The sequence below is a fragment of the Callorhinchus milii genome, unplaced genomic scaffold, assembly GCF_018977255.1.
Source record: "Callorhinchus milii isolate IMCB2004 unplaced genomic scaffold, IMCB_Cmil_1.0 Scaffold4, whole genome shotgun sequence".
Lineage (NCBI taxonomy): Eukaryota > Metazoa > Chordata > Chondrichthyes > Chimaeriformes > Callorhinchidae > Callorhinchus > Callorhinchus milii.
Window position 1 is genome coordinate 59,392,598 of NW_024704745.1, and position 24,099 is coordinate 59,416,696.

General features: G+C 40.0%; 1 protein-coding gene across 1 annotated transcript in view; it reads left to right on the forward strand.

Moving 5' to 3' along the window:
• LOC103184642 (teneurin-4) overlaps positions 1-24,099 on the forward strand; it is a 359,161-nt gene that overhangs the window by 114,480 nt on the left and 220,582 nt on the right. The window contains 1 exon segment of the mRNA XM_042334411.1: positions 886-1,164. Within this exon segment, the coding sequence (XP_042190345.1) occupies positions 886-1,164 (279 nt within the window).

Below are 24,099 nucleotides of genomic sequence, written 5' to 3' on the forward strand. Positions count from 1 at the left end.
TTAACCACAACAACTTGCATTTATACAGCACCCTAACAGCCTGCCTCACAAACCCAGTATAACCAGATGGAGAGTGTGTCTGTTGTCACACTTGGAACTTTTAATACTTTTCCGACCATAATTGATTACATTTGCAGTTGGTAAGAAAACATGACCTTAAAAGTAATGCAGGAAATTTAGCTTTAAAAATAAACATTGAGCAGATTTGGCATTTTATGGGAAGCTGGGAAATAAAAAAAATGTTCACCAACAAATAAATACACAGTTACTAATTTCTACATGAACCCTGCAGTGATTTGAAACTTTTCAATGTGATTAGGCACTGTATGAAATGCAAAGATTATTATAAATGCCATTTTTAAGCAATTGAACACAATGACGACCTGTCACCGGGGATTTCTGAATTGCAAACCTTGCGTTAACTTGCAATCAAATTTCAACCTGGTTGGAAACCTACTAACGTTTGATTGAATTAAAGGTAGCAGTGGTTCTCCTCATCTTCAAAGCAATGTTAATTTTGAAAGCAGTTCAACACTGCAGTTTTCACTGAGAAGTTCCTAAATTCTTCAAACACTTTTTTGATTAAAAAATTTGCTGATGACACAATTTTGGATAATGTTTGAGCAGACATGCTGGTGATGGTATCCGTTTGGTTTGATTTATGCTGTTGCCACAATTCTCACAGGTGTTTGTCCTCTGCAGCAAAAAGGAATGCACCTTATCCAAAGGTAGCTTAGTATGAATGGGATGAGGTAGGGAGGATGCAAGCAAAGGTGACTTAAATTGTCTAACCTAAGCCTGTAAAGCACCATTGTGTGCAGAGAAGGAGGGCTTTCACAGTGCTTTCTAATGCATTTGTCTTTTTGACTGAACCTTATGTTCTAGGAACCAATTTTTCTCTGCGAGAATTGGCAATGAGCGAAGCGAACCCTCAGCATGGGACTGGCTACCGGGTGGCGGACATGGGGATGCCACATCGCGGGTACTCCATAAGCGCTGGTTCCGACGCTGATGCTGACACGGAGACTGATGGAGTCATGTCTCCAGAACATGCCATGAGACTTTGGGGACGGAACGCTAAATCAGCACGGAGCTCCCGTTTATCCAGTCGGGCAAATTCTGCCCTCACACTCACGGACACAGAGCACGAGAACACAGAAAATGGTAAGAAACCAGAAGTATTCATGATTTCTCAGAAGTAAGCTAAGCCTGGCACTATGTTCTATGATTAACAACTGCAACATATTTTGGTGACTTTGGAATCTGTGTATCACTCTGATTCCATTAATAGCCCATTGACAAAAATGTTGTCCGTGTTCGTTCATAAGTGCACACTAAATGCTTTTGCAATGGCTCAGTTCGGAACAATTTTTTTCAAAAGATGGATTCTTTTTCTCTAATTCATTTTCTTTCTGCAAAAACTTTGAACTTTTCTCATTTTTTTGAAGTACTGCAACGCAATGATGCAAATTGCAGCAAACACATTACTTTAGAGCTTGCACATACGTACGAGGCTGAAAATTGCAGTCTATGTGATATTTATCACAACAAATGTGACAGCAGCAGATTTGTTGCCTCTGTGACATTTGTATTGCAAATCACACAATGTGGAAATGTCAATATGATATTATGTTGAAAATTATGTATTGTTATACATTCTTATCCCCCTCATTTAAAGCTAATGCCCTTTATTGACTTAAGAATGCAGGCACGAAATGTAATGTTCCATTGTAAAAAAAAATGACAATACGCTGGTGAATTGTAAAAATATCTAATGTATGACCCATTCCCATTGTTCTTTGAGTGACCATGTAAACACGTAGGTTCTGAGAGTTGGATGCCAACTTGTAGATTGATGCCTTTCAGGAGCATTTGCACTGTAAAAGTGCCACTTAAAGTGAACATATATTTGACGATTTAAAAAGGAATTGCAAATATGCTCTTTACTTTAGGATGTGAGGAGGATAACTCACTTCCACTGGAGTGGAATGGTCTTCGTGGCAATGTGTGATGTGCCACAACTGTCTATTACCATGGAAAAGTGCTGGGAATCAAATAGTGGCTGGTCATGTCATTTATTGGGTAGTAATTCAATGGATCCTGCTTCTTTCATGTCATAAAAGTAATTTATGCAACACTAAATCAATGGAAGAACAAAAATCAGATTAAATAATTGCTCGCAATGCTGTTTCCTAGGAGAGACTGTGGTGATGCATTTCAAAGAGTTTTTTTTGAGAAGCAAGAAGGATAGAAATAACATGGTGTTGATAGAAACTCTGGATAAGGAGCTAAGATTTCCCCCTTGTTGGTTCATACCAGTGCCTGCAAACTTGTTCCATGGCAACAGTTGTAATATTTTTTGTAGTTTAGAAACTGTCAGAATGTTCAGTTTGCAACATATAACGGAATATTTGGTGTTGTATGGTGTGAATACAACGATGGGTTATTCGTAGTAAAGAGTTACGGAATATTGGAAAACAAGAATAAGAAAGCATTCAGCCCATCAATCCTGCTCCCCCAGTTTGTTGGATCTTGATACTTCTATTATCGTTATGTCCCACCCTTTTGCCATCTCCTTAGTACCTGAACAATACCCTTTCATTTCTACTTTTCCTCCATTCCTTCCTCTCTCCCTCCCTCTCCCCTAAACCTAATGTTAATAAATTACCGAGAACTATGAACATGAGACTAAAACTATACTATTAGTGTTCTTTGGGGATTGGCAATCATTTGATGGGAAAATGTAGCATAAATGGGGTTGGGAAAAGTACCTCACAATGTAAAGAGCACCTCCTCCAGTGAGTAACAGGTATATCACACCTACTCATGAGAGTTTGGCTCAGGTAACATTTTGGGTTAAGTTCTTGTGCGTCAAAGGGACATATAGTTGGAACATATTGTGTTCACTGGAGGCAAGCACTTTCTGAGGTGCCATTTCCAGTCCAACGCATCATTTATTCTTGTGTTTTCCTAACAAGCACTTTCTAGTTCCTACTGATTTACAATGGAATGGACATCTGCCTTCAGTGTGGTAGGAGGACCTTTACAGGATAGCTTGCAACACCTTGAAGTTCTCAAGATTCAATTCCATTGCCGCGTTTCAGGCTAACTCAGCACCAGGTCCTCATGTGAGGTGGTTTTGGCAAATGGACATGCTCATTATGAAGCCATTGTTGCCATTGTATTGCCAGCAATCTGTCAATTAAAAATTATGTTCTTGAACCTTTTTCTAAACTTTCAGTTTGCTTTTCCGCCACCCAGTGTGTCAGAACTGTTTTTATTGGTGCTGTCCGATTAGACCACTGCTGCACGTATCAACGCATTTGCAGCCTCACTTGAATTTCACAAGCTCTCCAAGCACAGTGACAGAGACGGTAGACTCTGTGTTACATCTGTCAGCAAAGCTGATCTCACGGGAGACACGGTCGGGTGCTTGAGCAAGCCAACAGAAAATCAATGTTTTAAAACCTGGACCATCATTTGAAAAAATACAAACCAAACCAACCATTTCTTTAAAATAAATATACTCAGCCACTCGGTTAAATACACTGTTGCAAAACTGTGATTGTGACCTGCATAAGAATGAATTGGAGCAAAGGGAGTCTTTCATCTGAATGCTGTATGAGTAAAGGTCCCCCTTCGCTCCCGCTGCCGACCAACACAGTCAATCAGTTGCTCTTCTCAGGTTCTGTTCCTCTTCCCCCTTAAAACTGCTGTCATCACTCCCATCAAAAAACACAGCCTTGACCCTCCAACCTTACAAATTACCATCCAATTTCCAATCTGTCCTTACTTGCCAAAGCTCTGGAACACATTGTGGCAACCAGCTTTGCTCACGCTTAAAAAAGTGTTTATGACTGTTGCAAGGAAAATGTAATCTCAGAAAGATAATAATAATGCTTACATTTGATATAGCACCTTGTTACATCATTAAGACGTCTCAAAGCACTTCACAGAATATTTTGTAAAGTGAAATGACTTGTGTATTTTGTGGGCGAAATGCAGCAGCCAATTGCATACAGCAGTGTCCCACAAATAGTCATGGAATGAATAACCATTTTTTTTTGTGGGGGGTTGGAATTATTACCGCTGGAAAGTGATCCGCCAATTGACTAACAACCAGGTTCCTACTTACTAATAGGTAAACGTGTGGAATAAGGAAACTTGCCCAAGGATTCTTCCTGACTGGGAATCGAACATGGATCCTCTCTCTTGCACGTGCTAACCATTATACTATAGGACTCCACAAGTAGAGAAATATCATGGGTGAAATTGCAGCAAATTAATAAGTTAGAGCAACTGAAGAATAGAAAGAAGTGATCAAGCTCAGGAAGATCTTTAACAACATACACAGCAGCAATAAGCTGCAGGGAATAGATTTATTCAATGAAAACTGTTCGCTGTGAATGCTAAATGGATACTTCTTGCATTCTGAGAGGAAACCAACTGTTCTTCATTTCTCAATTCACATCACAGACACAGTTAAAAATTACAAATAGTGTTAAAACAATAAGCAATAAGATTGAACTTTGGGGATGATAGTCTACAATTAATGAATGGATTTGATAATACAGTTCTAGTTGATATTTATTAATGCAGAGTTGTGAATTGATGTGGGGAAAAAAATTAAAAAAGATATTTGAAAAGGGTTAAAATAAAAGATATTGTTCTTTGTTTTATTTCGGGCAAGTGCTATGAGCCACATTATTGCCATGGAGTAAAATATTTTGACATTTAAAATGCCATCCCATCTACCTACTATTCAACCCTTGAAGCACTCTTTTTGTACTCTGGGTGAAACATGTCGTAGATGTACCATTTCAGCAATAATTGCAGTTGCAGAGGTCTTATCTAAGGCTAATTGAAGGAGTGAAGGAAAAACATGGGAATCAAATGTAGTTTAATGTTTGCAGGTCACCAAGGCAGTAAACTTGTTGAATTTTTGACAGCTAGTCACTGGAATCCATTTCTCTCCCCCTCAAAATACAGTTGCAAACATTTTTTTCAAGTTTCTCAACCCATTTCTTTGAAAGAAAAGAAACTCGAAAAATATAAATATATATTGATTTACTGTCATTCTAGTCTTACTGGTGGGTCAACAGATTGTCGGTTGAATGCAATCATTTTATAGATGTGTTTAAATTATAACAAATAATAGTTCATTGCTCCATTAACTCCGAATCCACAGTTTGTGATGGAATTGAAGACCATCTGCAGTCTGTCACTATTGTGGTTGTTTCTCTAACACAGATCTCCATGTTAGCTTCAGGCTAATTCTGTTCCACATTACATCCCTATCTCTCTCTTCTGTATGTACTCCAGAAAAGCATGTTCTGCAGAATTTCATTGGAACTACATTAGAAAGCAAAATAAAAAAAACAGTTGTATTGGAGCAAGCATTTGCTTTCCATTTCCATCAGGAGGGACTCCAAATGTGCCCTTTTATTGCCATGAATTTACGTCCAAAGATTCTGTCTTTTGCAGGACATTATCTTTCATTCAATCAGTGGAAGTAAAACATTAGATGACTGAGGATTTTTCATTAGTCTTAGTGTTTATCAGGGGTTTTACACTGCTAGTTAGCACTCTGCTATGAGATTAGAGTAGTTAAAGTGTACTTTAAATCCGCTTCCAACTTTTAACTCGTTTGTGATTTCCACTGACATTTGTTTTATTCTAAATCCAGAGTTCTATGGTATGTAAGGCATGTGGGGTGTGGCGAAATGCAAACCTATACATAATTGTGTCATTCTTGAGTGTTTTAGGTTCATTTTTGTACAATATTGCAATAATGGTGTAACTGTAAATTCCTGCCTTTTGAAATAAAAAGGCTTGACTGTGGTGGTCCTAACCCAACAAAAAATGACACATAATAAATTTGCCTTTGGTACAGTGCCCTTCACATCAGGAGGACACCCAAAGCACTTGGATTAGGACGTACTGTAAAGTGGAGTAACATTTGTGGGCAAATGAGGCAGCCAATTTTCCACAACAGCCATGGGGTGAATAATCAACTTTATTTGAGGAATTGTTGGCCAGGACACCAGGAATAACTCTCTTCCCCTTTCGAATTGTGCCTTGGGATCTTTAAAGGTCCACTTGAACAGGCAGACGGGGCCACGGTTTAACGTATCATCTCATCATCACATTGTGTTGTGCTTTGATGCAGGGTGGATAAGAGTGGGTTCATGATATTGTGATGACCAGTAGATTTATGGCCATTTCCAGTCAGTACTTTTCCCAACTTTTAAATTAAATGGGTACAAGACGACTAAACATTGAATTTATTGATCAAGATAAAAATAAAAGCAGTGAATTGCGAGGAGGTCATGGACTTCTTTTCATCTAAAATACTTAACATCCGCCAGGCAGCCTCATCCACCTGCCCCTTGTCACCCACCACCACGCCCTCTCTGTCCCCCTCACCTTACTCATCATCTGCTCCTACAACCACCCCCATTCTACATTTCTTCCTCCCCATCTCTCCCTCCTCCCTCTCACCCACCGTCACCTCCATGAAACTCACCACCTGCTGCCTCGACCACCTCCCCACCAACTTACTGGTCACCCAGCTACTCCTCCTATGCCCGCTACTGGCTGATGTCATTAACCAGTCCCTCTCCTCTGGATCAGTCCCTGCTCCCCTCAAAACTGCTGTCATCACACCCTCCTGAAAAAACCCTCCCTGGATCCCTCAAACCCCAGCCACTACTGCCCTATTTCTAACCTGCCCTTCCTTGCAAAAGTTCTAGAATGCGTGGTTGACAACCAACTTCGCACACACCTCTCCTCCCACTCCCTCTTCGAACCCTTCCAGTCCGGTTTCCGCCCTGCCCACTACTGTGGGCCTGCGCTTGTGAAAGTCAGGGACTGCGCTTGTGAAAGTCACAATCGACATCCTCTCTATCTGTGACCAGGGCTCCCTCTGCCTCCTTGTCCTCCTGGACCTTTCCGCTGCATTCGACACAGTCGATCACGCCATCTTCCTCCTCCGCCTTTCCTCCGTCATCCACCTCAGTGGGACCGCACTCACCTGGTTCAAGTCCTACCTCACAAGCCGCCAGCAGTACATCTGCACAAACGGCTTCTCCTCCCACTCTCACCCGGTTACCTGCGGGGTACCCCAAGGATACATCCTTGGCCCCCTCCTCTTTCTGATCTACAAGCTCCCTCTTGGGGATATCATCCACAGACATGGGGTACACTTCCACATGTATGCAGACGACACCCAACTCTATTTTTCCACCTCTCTTTGCGACCCCCCCAGTCCCCTGATGTTCTGTCAGCCTGCTTGGCAGATCTCAGGGGCTGGATGAGCGCAAATTTCCTTCAGCTGAATGTTGGCAAGACGAAAGCCATACTCTTTGGCTCTCGTCAACGTCTAAAATCTCACGCCTCTCACCTCTTCCACCTACCCGACCTCCCCCTAAAACCCTCCGAACCCGGTCTCTCACCAGCACCGCTTTCTTCCACCTCCGACACATCGCCCCCTCTCTGCCAATACCTCTTCCCAAAAGCCGCTGAAACCCTGGTCCATGCCTTTGTCACCTCTTGGCTGGACTACTCTAATGCCCTCCTCACCGGTCTCCCATCCACTACCATCCATAAAATCCAAATCATTCAAAATTCTGCTGCCCGCATTCTCACCCGCACGAAACTCTGCTCCCCGATCAACCCAGTCCTTGCCAGACTGCACTGGCTGCCTATCCCAGAGAGGATCGATTTCCAAATCCTCACCCTTTTATTCAAGTCCCTGCACTGCTCTGCACCCCCTACCTCTCTGACCTCTATCCTCAAAACAATACTCATTACCTTCATTCCTCTGGGTCTGGCCTCCTCCTCGTCCTGCTCGTCCCCCGAGTCCTCCGCTCCATTCTCGGCAGCCGTGCCTTCAACCACTATGCCCCGAGGCTCTGGAACTACTTTCCTCACTCCCTCCGTCTCGCTCCCTTCCCGACGTGAAAGGCGCTCTATAAATGGAATCTTGTTGTTGTTGTTGTTCCCATTTTCAGGTCTCTGCTGAAGACCTTTCTTTTCGACCGTGCCTTTGGTCACCTTCCTCCCCCTCCCCCTGGCTCTGTCCCGGGATCCGTAACTGTAAAGCGCTCTGAGACGCCGTCCGGCGTGGAGGGCGCTATATAAATCCAAGTTGTTGTTGTTGAATATTTTGAATTCCAAAAAAACAATTGCTGGTTATTTACCAGGAATGATCAGCTTTTGAAAGAGAAATATATATATAATAATTCTTGTATTTGACAAAGGGCTTTATCATGTTGTCGAGATATCTCAAACAGCTTCACAGGATTTACTGTAAAGTATTGTGACTGTATTTTTGGACAAACACAGCAGCCAATTTATGCACAGGAAAATCCAATAACCAGTCATGAATTGGATGATCAACTTTGCCTGGGGGATTGTTGGTCAGGAAACTGGGAGAAACTCTCTTCTCTTTTTGATTAGTGCCGTAGAATCTTTAACACCCATCTGAACAGGCAACCAGGACCTTGGTTTAATGCCAGGACCCCCTGCACTGCATTGGAGTATTAGCCTCGACGATATGATTTCCAGGTCCCAACGTGGGACTCAAGCCCACAGCCTTCTGACTCAGAGGCGAGAGAGAGAGTGCTACTCTCTGATATATGCTGACCAGGTAACAAGCTTGGATTTTATACCAGAGGCTTACCGAACAACTATATTTCTCAATATCCTTGCAAATAATAATAATAATAATAATCCTTGCATTTGATATAGTGCTTTTCACGTCGGGAGGACGTCCCAAAGCGCTTCACAGAACACACTGTAAAGTGAATTGACTGTATATTTGTGGGCGAACGCGGCAGCCAATTGCGCACAGCAATGTCCCACAAACAGTCGTAGATTGAAAATGACCAATTTAATTATTGCCTTTGGTTTTTGGAGGGATTATTATTAGGCGTGTGGAGTAAGGAAACTTGCCCAAGGTTTCGCCCTGCCTGGAATTGAACTCAGTTCTCTCGCTTGCAAAGCGAGTGCTCTAACCACTGAGCTACAGGACTCCACAAATCCCACAAATACATTAAAGAAGATCTGAGGAACCTGAATCAGGAGCTGTGGAATGGACAATTTGCAACTCTCTAAATTATTTCATCTGCTGACAAGGGTGAATAACTACAGGTAGAACTTCTAAGAAAACAGCAGCTGAGTGAAATTTCTTCCTGACCTTCCCCAAGGTAATCTTTTTGAAACCCCAGGATATCGGTCCAACCACAATCAAAATTATTCAAACCTGATCGATTACATAATATAAATTACATCACCATAATCCCTGAAGCACAGACACCATGGTGCTTTGTGTAGAATCATTTCATTTATTATCTTGATAACCATCTCACCATGTTAAATCAGTTAGTTACACAGCTCCTTTCGGAAGGCATTATTTGACCTCGCATTTTATATTTTAAGAAGAAACTTACTCCAGATAATTGCTACTCCTTGGTCAAAAATGCCTTCTATCTCCAATCTTATCTGAGACCATTTAAGTTTTTAAGCTTGTATTGTTGTCCTTTAGTTCCGTTATTTCTAATCTTCTGGAATTCCTTCCCTCAACTCCTCCACCTCACCTTTTCGCTATCTGTTTTACTTCCGTGAACCTTCACAAGTTACAGATTGAAGCTGCAGAATTTTGCTTTTCAATTTTCTCAACACTTTCCAATATACAAAGCCCCCTTGAAGCAGAATGGCCTGAAAGTACATTCAATATCGACTTGCACAAAGTTAGTCAGATGCAGTTAAAGTAATGCATTTTGACTTGTAATTAAATGATCTCAGATGTATTCCAGTCCTTGATGAGCCGTATTTCCATATTAAGCTTCACATAGTCAGAAAATTATCTCCGCAAGGCCAGCAATCAAACACACAATCCGAATCTTTTTCAACCTTTTTCAATGGGCACTTACTCTCTTCTGAGTACTTTTCATGAACCAATATACATCACCTTGTATTTATTCACACAAGGCTCCATCTGCCATAACTCACACTACCCACTTACCTTGTCAGAATCCTTTTCATTGCTCTCTTACATGAAACATGTTGGCACGCCACATTGTTAGCATCAGAATATTTTACAAGACTTCTTCAATTTTTTACAAAGTTTACTAGAATTCCTCGAAGTCACAAGTCTTAACCTCTCTAAAAAAGCTACACAATTAATTTTATTAACTACCTTATGTAAATCCAAGTGTCACTATATCCCATTAGATATCCTTCTTTCACTAGCATTGTCAGAAGTTCATATCACATTGTTGCTTATAAATCCATGGTGATGTCTCCTTTTGGATGAGTATTGGTGGCAATTCTCTGGAGCATTTTTTTCATTACGATGGCAAACCAACAGATCTGTAATTCTTTGATTCATATCTCCTTTGGGTTCAATTACTTTTTTGGATGTAAGGATTACACTCACTGCTCTCTGTAGTCCTCGGGCACAACCTCAGTATTCATGCTGTTCCTAAAGTTATCAACCAGAGCCCTATCTAAATCTTCACTCAATTGCTTGGGGATTCTAGGATGTATTTTCATTTAGTTGAAATATCCAAAATGCAGTTAATTCTTTACGTTTCTTCATATATCAGTGAATGTATAATGCAATAGATACAATACTAAGCCCATTTCACTAGATCTGAAATTTTCCAGTCTTTTGTAAAATATGATATGAATAATTCATTAATGAACATTCTATTTCTTCCTGATCCATAATCCACAAATAGACTAACCTGATAAATTGCTTGCGAGTTATGGTTATTCTGCCTCTTTATCATGCATAAAAAAATAATGAATTGGTCACTTCAATCCACGACTGTTTGTGGGACACTGGTGTGCGCAATTGGCTGCCAACAAATATAGTCAATAGTCAATTTCACCAACAAATATAGTCAATTCACTTTACAATATATTCTGTGAAGATGTCTAGAAGACGTGATAAGGTACTGTATCAAATGCAAGGTTTATTATTATTATTATCCTGTTAATATCTCGCGTTTTGAAAGTGTTACAAAATTAAACTCAGACAAAAGTCAGATCTAAGCAGTAATGAGATGTTTAGACTGATTCTGGAGATCTCAGTGTTGAACGTTTCTCTTACAGTAGTGCTTTTTCTTAAATGTAATGTCATCTCATTGAAATTGCACTATCACGTACATTATAATAAAATAAACACAGGATACAAGCAGACAAAATACCACAGCACCATAAGAATCTTAGTACCTTAGGTTTCACTTCAGCGATCAGTTTACAATGGCTTTCAGTTGTGGTACAGTACAGTATCCAAGGTTTAGTTCGTTGAAATAAACTGTACATCAAAGACTTGCCAGGAAGCAGGCAGACATTCTTTACTGACAGTGTTGCCTCAAAATTTACAATTTATCTTTTGTCGTCCCTGGATTCGATATAAAAACATCAGCTTTGTGGATGAAATGAGTTTTGATGGTTATTTATTGCCATCTGCGGACAGTGTAAAGATGGTGACCTGGCTGACTGAGGGGTTAAAAGCACTACTGTATTACCTTTTTTTTATATACATTTTGTTTTTCTAAAACTTTAATAAGATTTGATGTGATTTTTGAGAGGAATTGCACAAAATTGCTACATCTGGGATAAGAATTACAGCACCACCGACAGAGGGGAGTATTCAATGTAACTCTGTAACAACTCCCAATAATTTGCTGAACCTTACTTTTGGACTGTGCAACTTCATCAGAGGTGTCCAACTCATTACTTTGGCAAAGAGGAAAATACAATGCGAAGCTACAGTAAGGTATCTTGCTGTGTGCAAATTGCCTGCCGTGTTGTCCACAACATTCACATAGTCACAACACTTTACAGTACATTTTGTAAAGCTTTCAGATATATTGACAACATGATAAGGAGCTGTATCAAATGCAAGGATTATTATTCTATACCGTCATTAGATGAATCTTACAATCCTTGAGGAATTGAGAGGAGATTTAGGTAGGGCTCTGACGAATATCTTTTTAGAATGAGCAAAAAATTGAGGTGACTTTGCATTGCACGGCAGTGAGTATATTCCTCACATCCAAAAAAGGAATGTGGTTTACCGCCAGTCCAAATCTAGTTAGCTCTTTTGTAAGTGTCAGCTTGGCTCAGATGGTAGCACTCTCGACTCAGAAGGGTCAGAAGGTTGTGGGCTCAAATTCTACGTCATGGACTTTTTATTCACAGTCTCGGCTGATGCTCTGGTGCATTGCTCTGAGAATGTTGCATTGTCAGAAGTGTTGGCCTTCAGATGAGATCCTGTCTGCTTGTTCAGGTGAACATTAAAGAACCCATGATGCTATCTCCTCATGTTCCAGCCAACAATACTCATGTTAAATTAGTTATTCACTTCCTGGTTATGTGGAATATTGTCATGCACAAATTTGCTGATCTGTTTGCCTACGAATATAACAACAAAATTAAATTTGTAAAGCACCTTTCACTTCACAGTCATTACACTTAATAGGAATTATTGTAAAGCACTTTGAGATGTTTCAATGTTATAAGCGGTATATCGAATGAAAAGGATTTTATCTTTATAGTTCGAAAATCTTGCCTTGTGTTCTGTGTTTACCACATTTCATTCAGTTGAACCTGTTTGCATATATTTCAGAACTTCTTTGAGAAAACACTTCTGATTGAGTAAAAGGCTGAAGAGATAAACAGTGCAGATTTGAGAACTCTGAGATGCTATCCTGCATGAAGGGCACGATATAAATGAAAGTTGTCATTGTTGCATTGCACATCCTGGAAATCTAGTTGTGTGAAATCAAAGTAACTTGTCCAGTAAATTGTAATGTACTGTATCCAGACTTTTACACTCTTTTATTACATATTTTGATTATTATGACTTTTGAAATGTCACTTCAAAATAGCTTATTCTTGCAAAACTTGTTGTTGCTTAAATCAAAATGTACCACCAGCCAGTGATTCTATAATCCATTCCTCTTTAAGCTATGACATTTGGAATATCAGCAGGGCCGAGCTTCAGAGCATTAGAAAAACTGGAGAAAAGACTTGATGATAAAGGCTCAATGGGTTTTTCACAGATGGGTGCCCAGCTCAGGCTGAACAATTGGATAAAGAGTTGGGTCGGCAAAAGGAAAGACTACAGGAAATTGTAATGTGATGATCGTAAGGATCTCAATTTCCCACAAGTAAAGTAGTTCCACCACCAGCAACCAGAAGAGACGGGTTGAATATTCAAGAGACAGCAGAGATAATGAATGACTGCCTGATAAAACAGAGTTAGATTTACAATGGATTTGATACTTACATCAAACGGAGCACATGACCTTTCCCCATCCCCCACCCCTTTCCCTGGACACTGTTCTCAGTGGTGAAATTGGAGAAGCTTGGTCCATGGCTTTGGGTTTCTAGATGGCAGATCATATCTTCTGTCTGCCTATTAATGGGATACCAGTTTTATCGGAGTGAGAAACAGAACCAGAAAACAAATCACAAGCTTAATTTGCATGAAGGAAGTTCCTTTGGCCCATCCAATCTCATCCTTTTAGAATACCCACCAAACTCTCCTCCCATCACAGCATAGATTTTAAGTAAGTCCAGTGACCTGGCTTCTCTCACCCTTCCAGTAATTCAATAATATAATAATAATTCTTGCATTCTTAAACTTTATCACATCATCAAGACATCTCAAAACATTTCACAGGATGTACTGTAAAGTGGTATGACCGTGTATTTTGTGTAATATATCTAGACAAAGAAAAACTTCCTGGTGTCGTTGCTGAAATTGCCCTTTACAACTCTAAACTTATGTATTGGTGTCTTGGTGCATCCTAAAGTATTGTTCTAGGTTAACTTTTTCAATCCATTTAAAACACATTATAAACTGATGAAACATATAATTTTTAGGAGTAGGTATTTATGTGAATGAAAATATAGGGTGAAAAATGTAATAATTATTACTGGTGAAGCTAGCTGAAACCTTTGAATGCCATCATGGTTGTTGCCCCCATTGCAGTTCACCGTTTCAGTGTTACTATATTGGAATCTTGGTCTAAACTGGTTTTCACACAGTGGCATTCAAATACTACCTCGAATAATAGAGGGCAGGCAGAGGAGTTGAGTAAGAGCAGGTGACATTAGGAGAAATGGCCTTCTCCTTTCAAATGGTGTTAAGGGCTTATAAGGCGAGTTTCCTTGACATCCTTGACTTGGTGTTTTAGGTGCAATTTGAAGTAATATTGAGGTATGAGCATCACATTCTGAAGAGCAGAGCAGTTCAGGAAAGCTTTCTGTACCCTGAAATGGGTCAGCGTAAGAACCATCAAGGAGACTGACAGGCTTTAAAGTTCAAAAAAACAAGAAGATCAGGAAATAAAGGGAATACTTGAAAAATCAATTAACTGACAGCAACAACTGAGAATCATCCCGGCCAAGAATGAAAGAGATCTTAGCAGATGGAATATAAAGCGGAGGAGGCAGAATGTAGCTGATATGATATGAATTGGATCTGCTGTTGATCGATCACAGGACCAAAATGATAAGGGAGGAACAGGCACAGTGATAAATGGACCACAGTGAACAAAATGGGTATATAGCGCTTTTGATTTGTTTTCTGTTTTTATTTTCTGATTTCCAGTGGTTTTACTTTATAACTCTAGGAATGTTGTGTTCTTGATTCTCCCCCTACATTTGTCTCTGGTTTCAGTGTCCATTACCTTTAGAGGGTGGTTGACCTAGTGTCAGTCAGTCTTTTGACAATCCCACTTTTAAGGCAACAACAACAACTTGCATTTATATAGCGCCCTCCATGCCAGGCAGCATCTCAGAGCACTTAACAATGGCGGAGCCCGAGGAGGGGGAAGGTGACCTTAGGAGTGATCGAAGAGGAAGTTCTTCAGGCGCGACCTGAAGATGGGCAAGGAGAGGATGAGGTGAAGGGGTTGAGGGAGGGAGTTCCACGGTTTTGGGGCGTAGTGGCACGGCCTCTGATGGTGAAGCGGAGAATTCAGGGGACATGGAGGAGGCTGGACCCAGTAGAGCGGAGGCAATGGGAACTGCTGTGGGGAGAGAGGAGGTTAGAGAGATAGGGGGGTGTCAAGGAATGGAGGGATTTAAACACTAGAGTGAAGACCTTGAAGTCGATCTGCTCTGTGACAGGGAGCTCGTGGAGTTTGGCAAGGACTGGAGTAATTAGACTATGAAGTTTGGTGCGGGTGAGAATGCATGCGGCGGAGTTTTGAATGAGCTGAATTTTGTGAACAGTGGAGGAGGGGAGACCAGCGAGGAGGGCGTTAGAGTACTTACAGGGAGGAGTATGACAAACACATTTTCTCTGATCTCTCTTAGCCTCTTGTGGGGATGTTACTGATGTCTGCTCAGCGCTTCCCCACAGCAAGGCGGCTGATCTCAATCCTGTATCCCACTATTCCATCTGTTGCTAATATCATCCAGATTTGGTAACTCAACATTTTCTTGTATGAGTAAGAATTAAATTATTGCACAACTGTGGTTTGACAAGTGTATGTTAATGTTAAGTACTTTTCCTAGCACTGAATTAATTCATAGAGACAACTGTAAATATCCAGGGTGCTGCATAGAGATTTGTTTTATTCCACTTTGGGCAAAGGTTAGTATAATCCTAAGGTGCTGCCTGTTGTATCTATCCGGTCAAATCTCTAACTTTAAGCACAGCTGGATGCTTTGGGAGAAATGCTTCCATATTTCATCTAATACTGTGAGAATAAAATATAAATGAGACTCAATACATCACACTCAGTTTTTTTCCTGAATACAGCGACCTTGAATTAATGTTGGTGCATTACACATGCAGAGGTTTTCTTCTGTCTTGATGTTAAGCACTTCACTGCTGAAGTGATTAAAATTTCATTAACTTGATTACTTTTCTAAAGCTTTCATTCAATGCACATTCTTTAAACCATATTTGTGATGACAAGGCAACTTGCTCTTTTAGATCGACGTAATGTAGAATGTGAAATATGTATGAACCATTTCTTAAATCAATAACATTTCAGGGTCTAAGAAGCTATGTAATATTGGAGTCTAATTTATTGTATTTCTTAATAAGAAATGTGTAATTTCTAAAACATCAAACGTGCTGATAAATCTTATTATTAAATTTCCTGAGGAATGAATACTCCAACACACTCAATGTTTTAAAAATATTTGATAACTATACATTTCTTACAAGAAATACAATGTCATCTCAGCTTCAGTCTGCAACGTGTTATTGCTGAGTTTGTGTTTATGTCAAAAACATTATTTGGCTTGGGCTTTATCTGTATCATTAGAATTTTGAAAATTTTAATAACATTTCCCCAGAATCACTTTTACTTCAGTGTCAATCTCATTAACAATTTATGTAGCCTGTCTTTATAGCTGTGCCTAATGCTAGATATCAGCTTGGTTTCCTGCTGCTATAATTTTGTCAGTGTCAGGTGCCCTTAGAATAGTATAATGTTCAGATAATACACTATGTGGGTCTGGATCATTTCTCTTTAAACTAATTACAGCCCCCACTACCTCCCCCGAGAATGTAGCCTTGCTTTTGCCACTTGTGGCATTATTGGACCTACCTTATACAGAAAAGGCTTCCCACAATAAAAAAAACACTGACTTCTGAGCCATTGGGTTCACCACTTCCTATGTGTTGCATACATGAAGCTTGCTGATATCACTCCTCGAAGGAAGGTGACATCAGCAGCACTTCTTGAGTATAGCATACAGAGCGAATCACAAGTGATGGCAGCAGCATGGATTTCAGCCATTTGTTTTCTCTTCACTTATACCTCTGTTTTGGAAATATTGAACCCAGAGGACCATATTACAATGGGACTATCGTGTGTCACAGTCCTATGAAGTCAGAAGGCTGTGGGTTTAAGTCCCACATCCAGACTTTGGACAGATGTAGGCCAACATTCCCAAAGCAATGTTAGGGAGAGCTGCATTGTCGGTAAAACTTAGGTCCCACCTGCCTGTTCAGGTGGATTTTAAAAATCCTGTGGCACTATTTGAAAAGGGGAGGGGTGTCCTGGCCAACAGTCCCAAGATACAAATTTGTCATTCAGTTCATGGCTATTTGTAGCACATTACTGTGTACAAATTTAGTGCCCCAATCACCTACAAAATACAGTCACAACACTTTACAGTAAATCCTGTTAAGCACTTTGAGACACTTCTACAATGTGATAAGGAGTTACAGCAAATACAAGGATTGTTGTTAGTTTTTATCATTTAGGTTTTTTTTTCCTCTACTTCTCTTCCTCAATCTCACCAATCTCTTCTTTGAGGGTGTGAAGTGCAAATATGTTTGCCCAGAATTGGATTTTCTCCCCTGGGAATCAGAACAGGTTTTCATAGGTGGGTCAGAGATCAATTGAGATTTGATAATTAGTATTCACACCTATGTTAGATTGGCATGTAGTTTGAAAGAGATTTCTTGAAACAATGCAGCATCTTATTTCAGAAAAGGTGGTAGTGTAAGAAAGCTTCCTAATCTGAACGGCAAGTATTAATGTGAACTGAAGGAGATGTTATTAAAATTCAGTTATATATGGACCAAAGGGTAATTGTACCTTTAATGAGGTACATTAATCAGCCTGGTATTTCAAATAAAATAAAATGCTTTTTGTCAAATCAGAACTTTATGTAGCTGCTGGCATCAAAGGGATTTTTCCTCAATAATTGAAATCCTGGCTTCCTAATCTGAACTATTTAGATTTTAACATTAATACCTGCTATGGGTCAGACCCTGTAACAGTCTGAGAACAAGACTTTTATTTCCATTAATATCAGTCCAACTGGCTCTGCACTTTTGCTATTGTGTGGAGAGGGCAGGTTCCCTTCATTACCAGCTGAGCAAAAAGCAACAAATCAACTGTCATCAGTGTTTTATATTCATTAAAATCAAAATGGAAATTTCCGCTTTATGTCAGTCCACTGTGAAAAGGTTGGGGTTGTTTCAGGAACATTCTATATCACTAAGGTACAGAGAATAGAAAACTCCTAATGATACTGAGTCACTATTGCTGATTTAATGATAAATAATTAATCCTTGCATTTGAAATAGCACCTTATCAAATTACCAAATCACCTCAAAGCTGTTCACAGGATTTACGGTGCAGTAACTGTGTATTGTAGGCATAGGTGGCAACCAATTTTCCCACAGCAATCAGTGGTGGACTGGCTCCCCAAAGGGCTTGCGGTTGTCGTGTAAAATGGGGGCTCCGATTGCTGAGGGACGCCGATTAGTGGGGCTGCCAAAATGCATGAAACTTCTGCACGTTTAAAAACTTTTTCAGGCTTAAATGGAACTTCTGAACTAGGCTGCAGGGGGTTGTAAGCATTGGAAGCCATTCATAGGGGCACTCGTGAAATTCCTTGATTTCCCTTATACCCAGTCAGTCCCTGACAACAATGTTTTACAAACAGCCATGAAATAGATGAATAAAGTTTTTCTGGGATTGTTGGCCAGGACACCAGGAGAAACTCCCTTTTCTTATTGATTACTGCCATGGTTTTTTTTTTAACATGGCAGAGGTGGAGGAAAGCGGCTCTGGTCACGGACTGGATGTGAGGTTGCAAGCACTGCTAGGGATCAAATCTAATGCCTAGATTGATTGTGTACAAGTTTTGAGAGATATGCTAGGAAGGTTAAGGAGGTCAGAGCCACAGGCAAGAAGACGTTGTTTGTGTAAACTTCCTGAAGTTGAGTGTTGACAAGAAGGAACCAAAGATGGCTTCCTCCTTGTTAACACTCAACTTCAGGAAGTTTACACTTAGCCTTGATGTCTGATAAACAGGCAGATAGAACATTGGTGGATCTGTGGTCATGGCTGGAAGAGGAAAAGTAGATTTAAGTATCATCCACATAAATGTGAAAGTTGACACCATGTATGTGGATGACTTCACTGCGAGGGTGCATGTAAATGAGAAAAAGAAGTGGGCAAAGATAGAGCCTTAGGGTATGCCGCAGGTCCCGTTAGTGCTAAAAAGGGCTGACTTTCAGGTCATTAGATCTTTACCCAGATAACAAGCCTGCAATGCATTCTGTGAAGAAATTGGTTGTCGTGTTCAAGAGAGAGAATAAGGTAAGGATATATTTTTATTTTGACACTGACCAGATGAATCACAATGGCCTCTTGCATTATTATAAATTTCTGTAGTGCACTACGCTGTGGTGGTATGAATGCACTTCAAGTGGGGTGAGCGAGGCAATGTTCTGAATATTATTTAGCTGCAGAACGTACTGTAAGAGCCTGTGAATGTCAACAGATTAGCTATGGCAATGTAGAGTTTGAGAGGATTCCAATACCTCTTGCTTGCATAAATAATGTGGCCAATTTTATTGCCTGATATCTTAAGCATCTCATTGTGCAAATACATTTATGCTTGTGTGAAGACCCCTAACTACAGAAGTACATTGGTTTTCCAGAAAAAAGCTTGATGAAGTAAACACACTGCAGAGTTTTCAAATAATTCAACACAGTGAAAGATATGTTTTAAAAAAATGCCTTACCACAATCTCACTATTTCGCCGGGAAGCTTTATATTACTACCTTTTGGGGGATAAGAAAACTCAACAAAAATGTGACTCAACAAAAGCTGTATTTTAAATAAAAGCATACGGTTTGTAGTTACGCTTCCCTGCATTCCAATCCCACAAGCAACCCTGTGCAAATACATCTGTTATTCAGACCTTGACTGTTCACCACGCCGTAGTTGTACAGTGCAAAGGACAAATACCTTGGATCTTACATTATGCCTTTCAGTCATTTGAATATTAATTGTACCATCTTCCCATTACAGCATCAAGCTGCCTCTTAAATAAGCCGATGCTTATTTTAAATTGTCCCAATGTGAAAGGCACTACACCAATTGCAAGATTATTATTTTATAATATCCATCTGATGCATGTCTCCACTAAGAAGTCTCTTAAGGATTAAAAGCTGTAAGGTGACCTGACCCTTGGCCTTTTCTAATTCTACTTGTTCTACTTCCCCTTTCTGGGTGTTTGCTCCTTATTTATCATAGATAACTCCAGCTGAGGGAAAGTCATAAAAAGTCATTGTGTTATCCTGTAAAGAATATTTAAACAGAAATGCTATTCTTAAAACCCAATGGGCTACCTCAGAAATATTTAATTCTGACCTTTTGTATTGTGCAGTATATATACATTATATATATCACACAATAGAGATGAAAGTTTGAATAGAATAAGTTATAAGTTTGAATGATTAAAATGATACCAAACAGTCCATCTTTTTGTATAGTTTTTTATTTGTGCATGAATGTTTTTTTGTCTATAATTTAGTTTGTTTGTTCACCTTGTTATGTGGGAATATTTATAACTCTTCCAAAGTTACTTCTGGGAATTTATTTGAAATGCATTTATATCAAAGAATGTGCTGTACTGTTTAATAATGTACACTGACTATTGAATTTCCTGGTAATGAACTGCAGATTATTTCTTTATCAATCAGCAGTAATGATGCCACAGTTTTAGATTCTTCACTGGGGAAATGTCTTGAGCAACAATAGCTCAAGAAGCAGTGAAAACTAATAATCCTACTGATATTTTTGACAGAATGCATTATTTAAAAAATATATCCTGGACTGATCTCAAGGTTGTAACAGAACCCTAAGCTTTACTTGCCCAGTACACCTTATAAACCTATTGATTAGGTTACTGCTTTGTACTCACGACCAGATATGCATTCTCCTTATGTATTGCACAGGTTTCTCATTACTCACAGTACAAGAGCAGATTTTTCTCTGGGTCTGGACTTTTTTTTCACTTCAATTCCATGGCACCAAGTATTGGTTAATTGACAGCTCATTTTAATTCACAGCATATTCTTTCAAGCTATGACCAGTCTGTAACAGTAATATGAGGTGACCTATGTGTTATCTTTTTTGGCCCTTTGAACTGTTTTATCGATTTGGATTAACCTAATATAAGTCACACATTTGATAAAAAATTGTTCTTTAAAAAATAAGATGAGGCCTCCCCGATGGTTTGATGAGTGGAAGACCCTAGCAAACCACAAAGTCAAACAGAAGGTTGTAAGATCAGGTAGTGGGCTGTGCTAAGCTAGTTGGTTTCAGCTGGGGCAGGACCCTGAATGCAACAATTCACCTGAGCGTCCCAAGACCACTGAAGGAAAATTGTGCCAGTACAATTCTTATAGGAACTCACCGGGTGCAACCATTAATGAGAATTTTCACTGCTTAAATATCTCAAAAGTATGGGATTAGATTTACCACATTTCCTGACAGATCGGTGATTATTTACCTCAAATAATTTGCCAAAACTCCACTTATTTCGCCCTGTTGCACTCATTAATGTGGAGTTGACGGATAGATGTGTCCTCAACCCTTTGAGCCAAAGCTCTCAATGGGACACATTTGATACTGGTGGCACCCTTGCCTCTGGGTCAGAAGGTTGTTGGGTCAAGTCCTATGTCGGGACTTTAATCAGGTGGATGTTACTGGTCCTGGGACACTTTAGTCTTTAAAAAAATAAATATCAACCTGGTAATCACACATTCCATTGAATAGAAATACAATGGAAGCCGCTTTAGCCGGACGCCAGTTAACCTCCGAAACTGGACAAAAAGCTTGTGTTTATACTCCACACAAACCCCCACCTCTCCAATTCCCTTGCCCCCAATTCATTTGTATGATCACCTATTTTTAATACGCTGGTTAATTTGGACAAAAATCCAGTTAATCGATACAAAATGCTGTGCTGGTTGCCGCTGCGTCTACTCACTCACACCTTCCATGTCTTCAGGGGCTCCATTCAGCCACGAAAGGCTCCAGAATAGAGATGGGAGGAGTCAAATTATGATGATTGACAGCAGACTAGCCATTCACAAGTGGCTCTAGGCTGTCAATCAGTGAGGGGCAGAGCAAAGGGAAGAAACAAGGGAGGGAATAGGAGGAGTCAAATGACAATTGATTGACAGCTGGAGTGGCTTGTAAATGGATGGCATGCCCACCCATTCACAAGCATCTTCAGGCTGTCAATCAACTTGGAGCCACCACTAATTGGTCCCCTTTACATTTAATGGCAACATCAACTGGAGGGAGGAGGGGCCACTTCTCTCCTGGGGAAGGGAATTGCGGTTAGCCTCGGACACCACTTAAGCCAGACAAAAGGGCCACACCCAGTGTGTCCAGCTTAAGCAGCTACCACTGTGTTTGGTTTAATACAGTATTTTTCAGTTACAGGGGTGGAGTGTGTTTCAATACTGCATTCTTACTGATACATTTGCAGTGTGTGTTGCTGTAAGCAGATTCATGCAGTTTGTAGAAGAAAATATCCAAACTCCAGCACAGTGATCAATTAATGTGCACAATGAACAGCAGACTACAGTTGCAAGCTGGAATGATATTTGAATCTCATCAGTGTAGCTGAATTGTGGGAAGACAAATGAGTGATGGGTAGGCAATGAGGTCAGTCTTCCAGTCAAAATTTGAATACCTGACTGTTGAGTGAAAGTGAAAACATAATCTGCCGTTTACTTAACAGTGAGATTGGCTGGTGCTCCCTTCAGTGCACTGATTGAACTGAATTGAGAGAAAGATGTGCTACTCATTCAGCTCGTTGTGCACTTTGTGTGATTGCACACTCCAGCTGGTGATGGGGTTTCAAGTTTTCCACTGAAATGTCATTATATTAAGTCAAACTTTCTAACTACTTTGGAAAAAGAAATGAATGATAGAATTTGCCTCTGCTTTGTCAGACTAGTAGCAGAAGCCTTGTGCATGTAATTATCAGCCATGTTATTTAGGGTGAAGTTATTGCCTGGATACAATTATGTTACTCATAAGAATTACATACAGTGATACGGCATGGAAACAGGCCACTCAATTCAACTAGTCTATCCCAGTGTTTATAATCCACACAAGCCCCCACCTCTCCAATTCCCCTCTCTTCCAGCCTAACTCAGTTGGTAGCACTCTCTCCCCAAGTCTGAACGTTGTGGGTTCAAGACCCATGTTGGGACATTGAACTTTTATTGTCTAGGCTAATACTCGAATGCAGTGTTGACAGTGCACTGCATTATCAGAGGTGCTGTCCTTTGGATAAGACATTAAATCAAATTCTCATCTGCCTCATCAAGTAGATGTTAGAGATCCTATTTAAAAAGAGAAGACAGTTTCTCCAAGTGTACTGGCCAACAATTAAAATTGGTCATTCACTTTGGGGCTGTTTGTGGGACATTACTTTGCACAAATTGTCTGCCAAGTTTGCCTACAAATAATAATTAATAATAATAATAATCCTTGCATTTGATATAGGGCTTTTCACATCTTCTAGATGTCTCAAAGGGCTTCACAGAATAATAATAATAATAATAATAATCCTTGCAGTTGATATAGCGCTTTTCACGTCGGGAGGATATCCCAAAGCGCTTCACAGAACACACTGTAAAGTGAATTAACTGTATATTTGTGGGCGAACGCGGCAGCCAATTGCGCACAGCAATGTCCCACAAACAGTCGTAGATTGAAAATGACCAATTTATTATTGTTTTGGGTTTTTGGAGGGATTATTATTAGGCGTGTGGAGTAAGGAAACTTGCCCAAGGTTTCGCCCTGACTGGAATTGAACCCAGGTGTCTCGCTTGCAAAGCGAGTGCTCTAACCACTGAGCTACAGGACTCCAAATACACTTTACGGTAAAGCTTGTGAAGCATTTTGAGATAAATTGATGACAAGTGAAGGTGCAATATCAAACATAAGGATTATTATCATTATTATTCCCTTCTCCCTCATGTATGTATCAATCATAAGACAAAAGTGTTGGATGCAAGAGTTTTGCACTAAAAGGTTGGCTTAAAGAAGAATTTAGTGCATGAGAACTATTTTACTGTTCAAAATTCTGCCTCTGTCTCCCATCAAAAAATTACTTCATAAATATATTTGCCTGCGGTACGATGCCATCAATTTTCAAGGTTCATAGAAATTCTTCTGCCCAAGAGCATTCTGATGTTGTCAATCATGTGGAAGAGCCATGGGCATCCTAGAGTAGCTCCATTAATGCCAGTGAAGGTCAGCACTTCAGCCTAAACT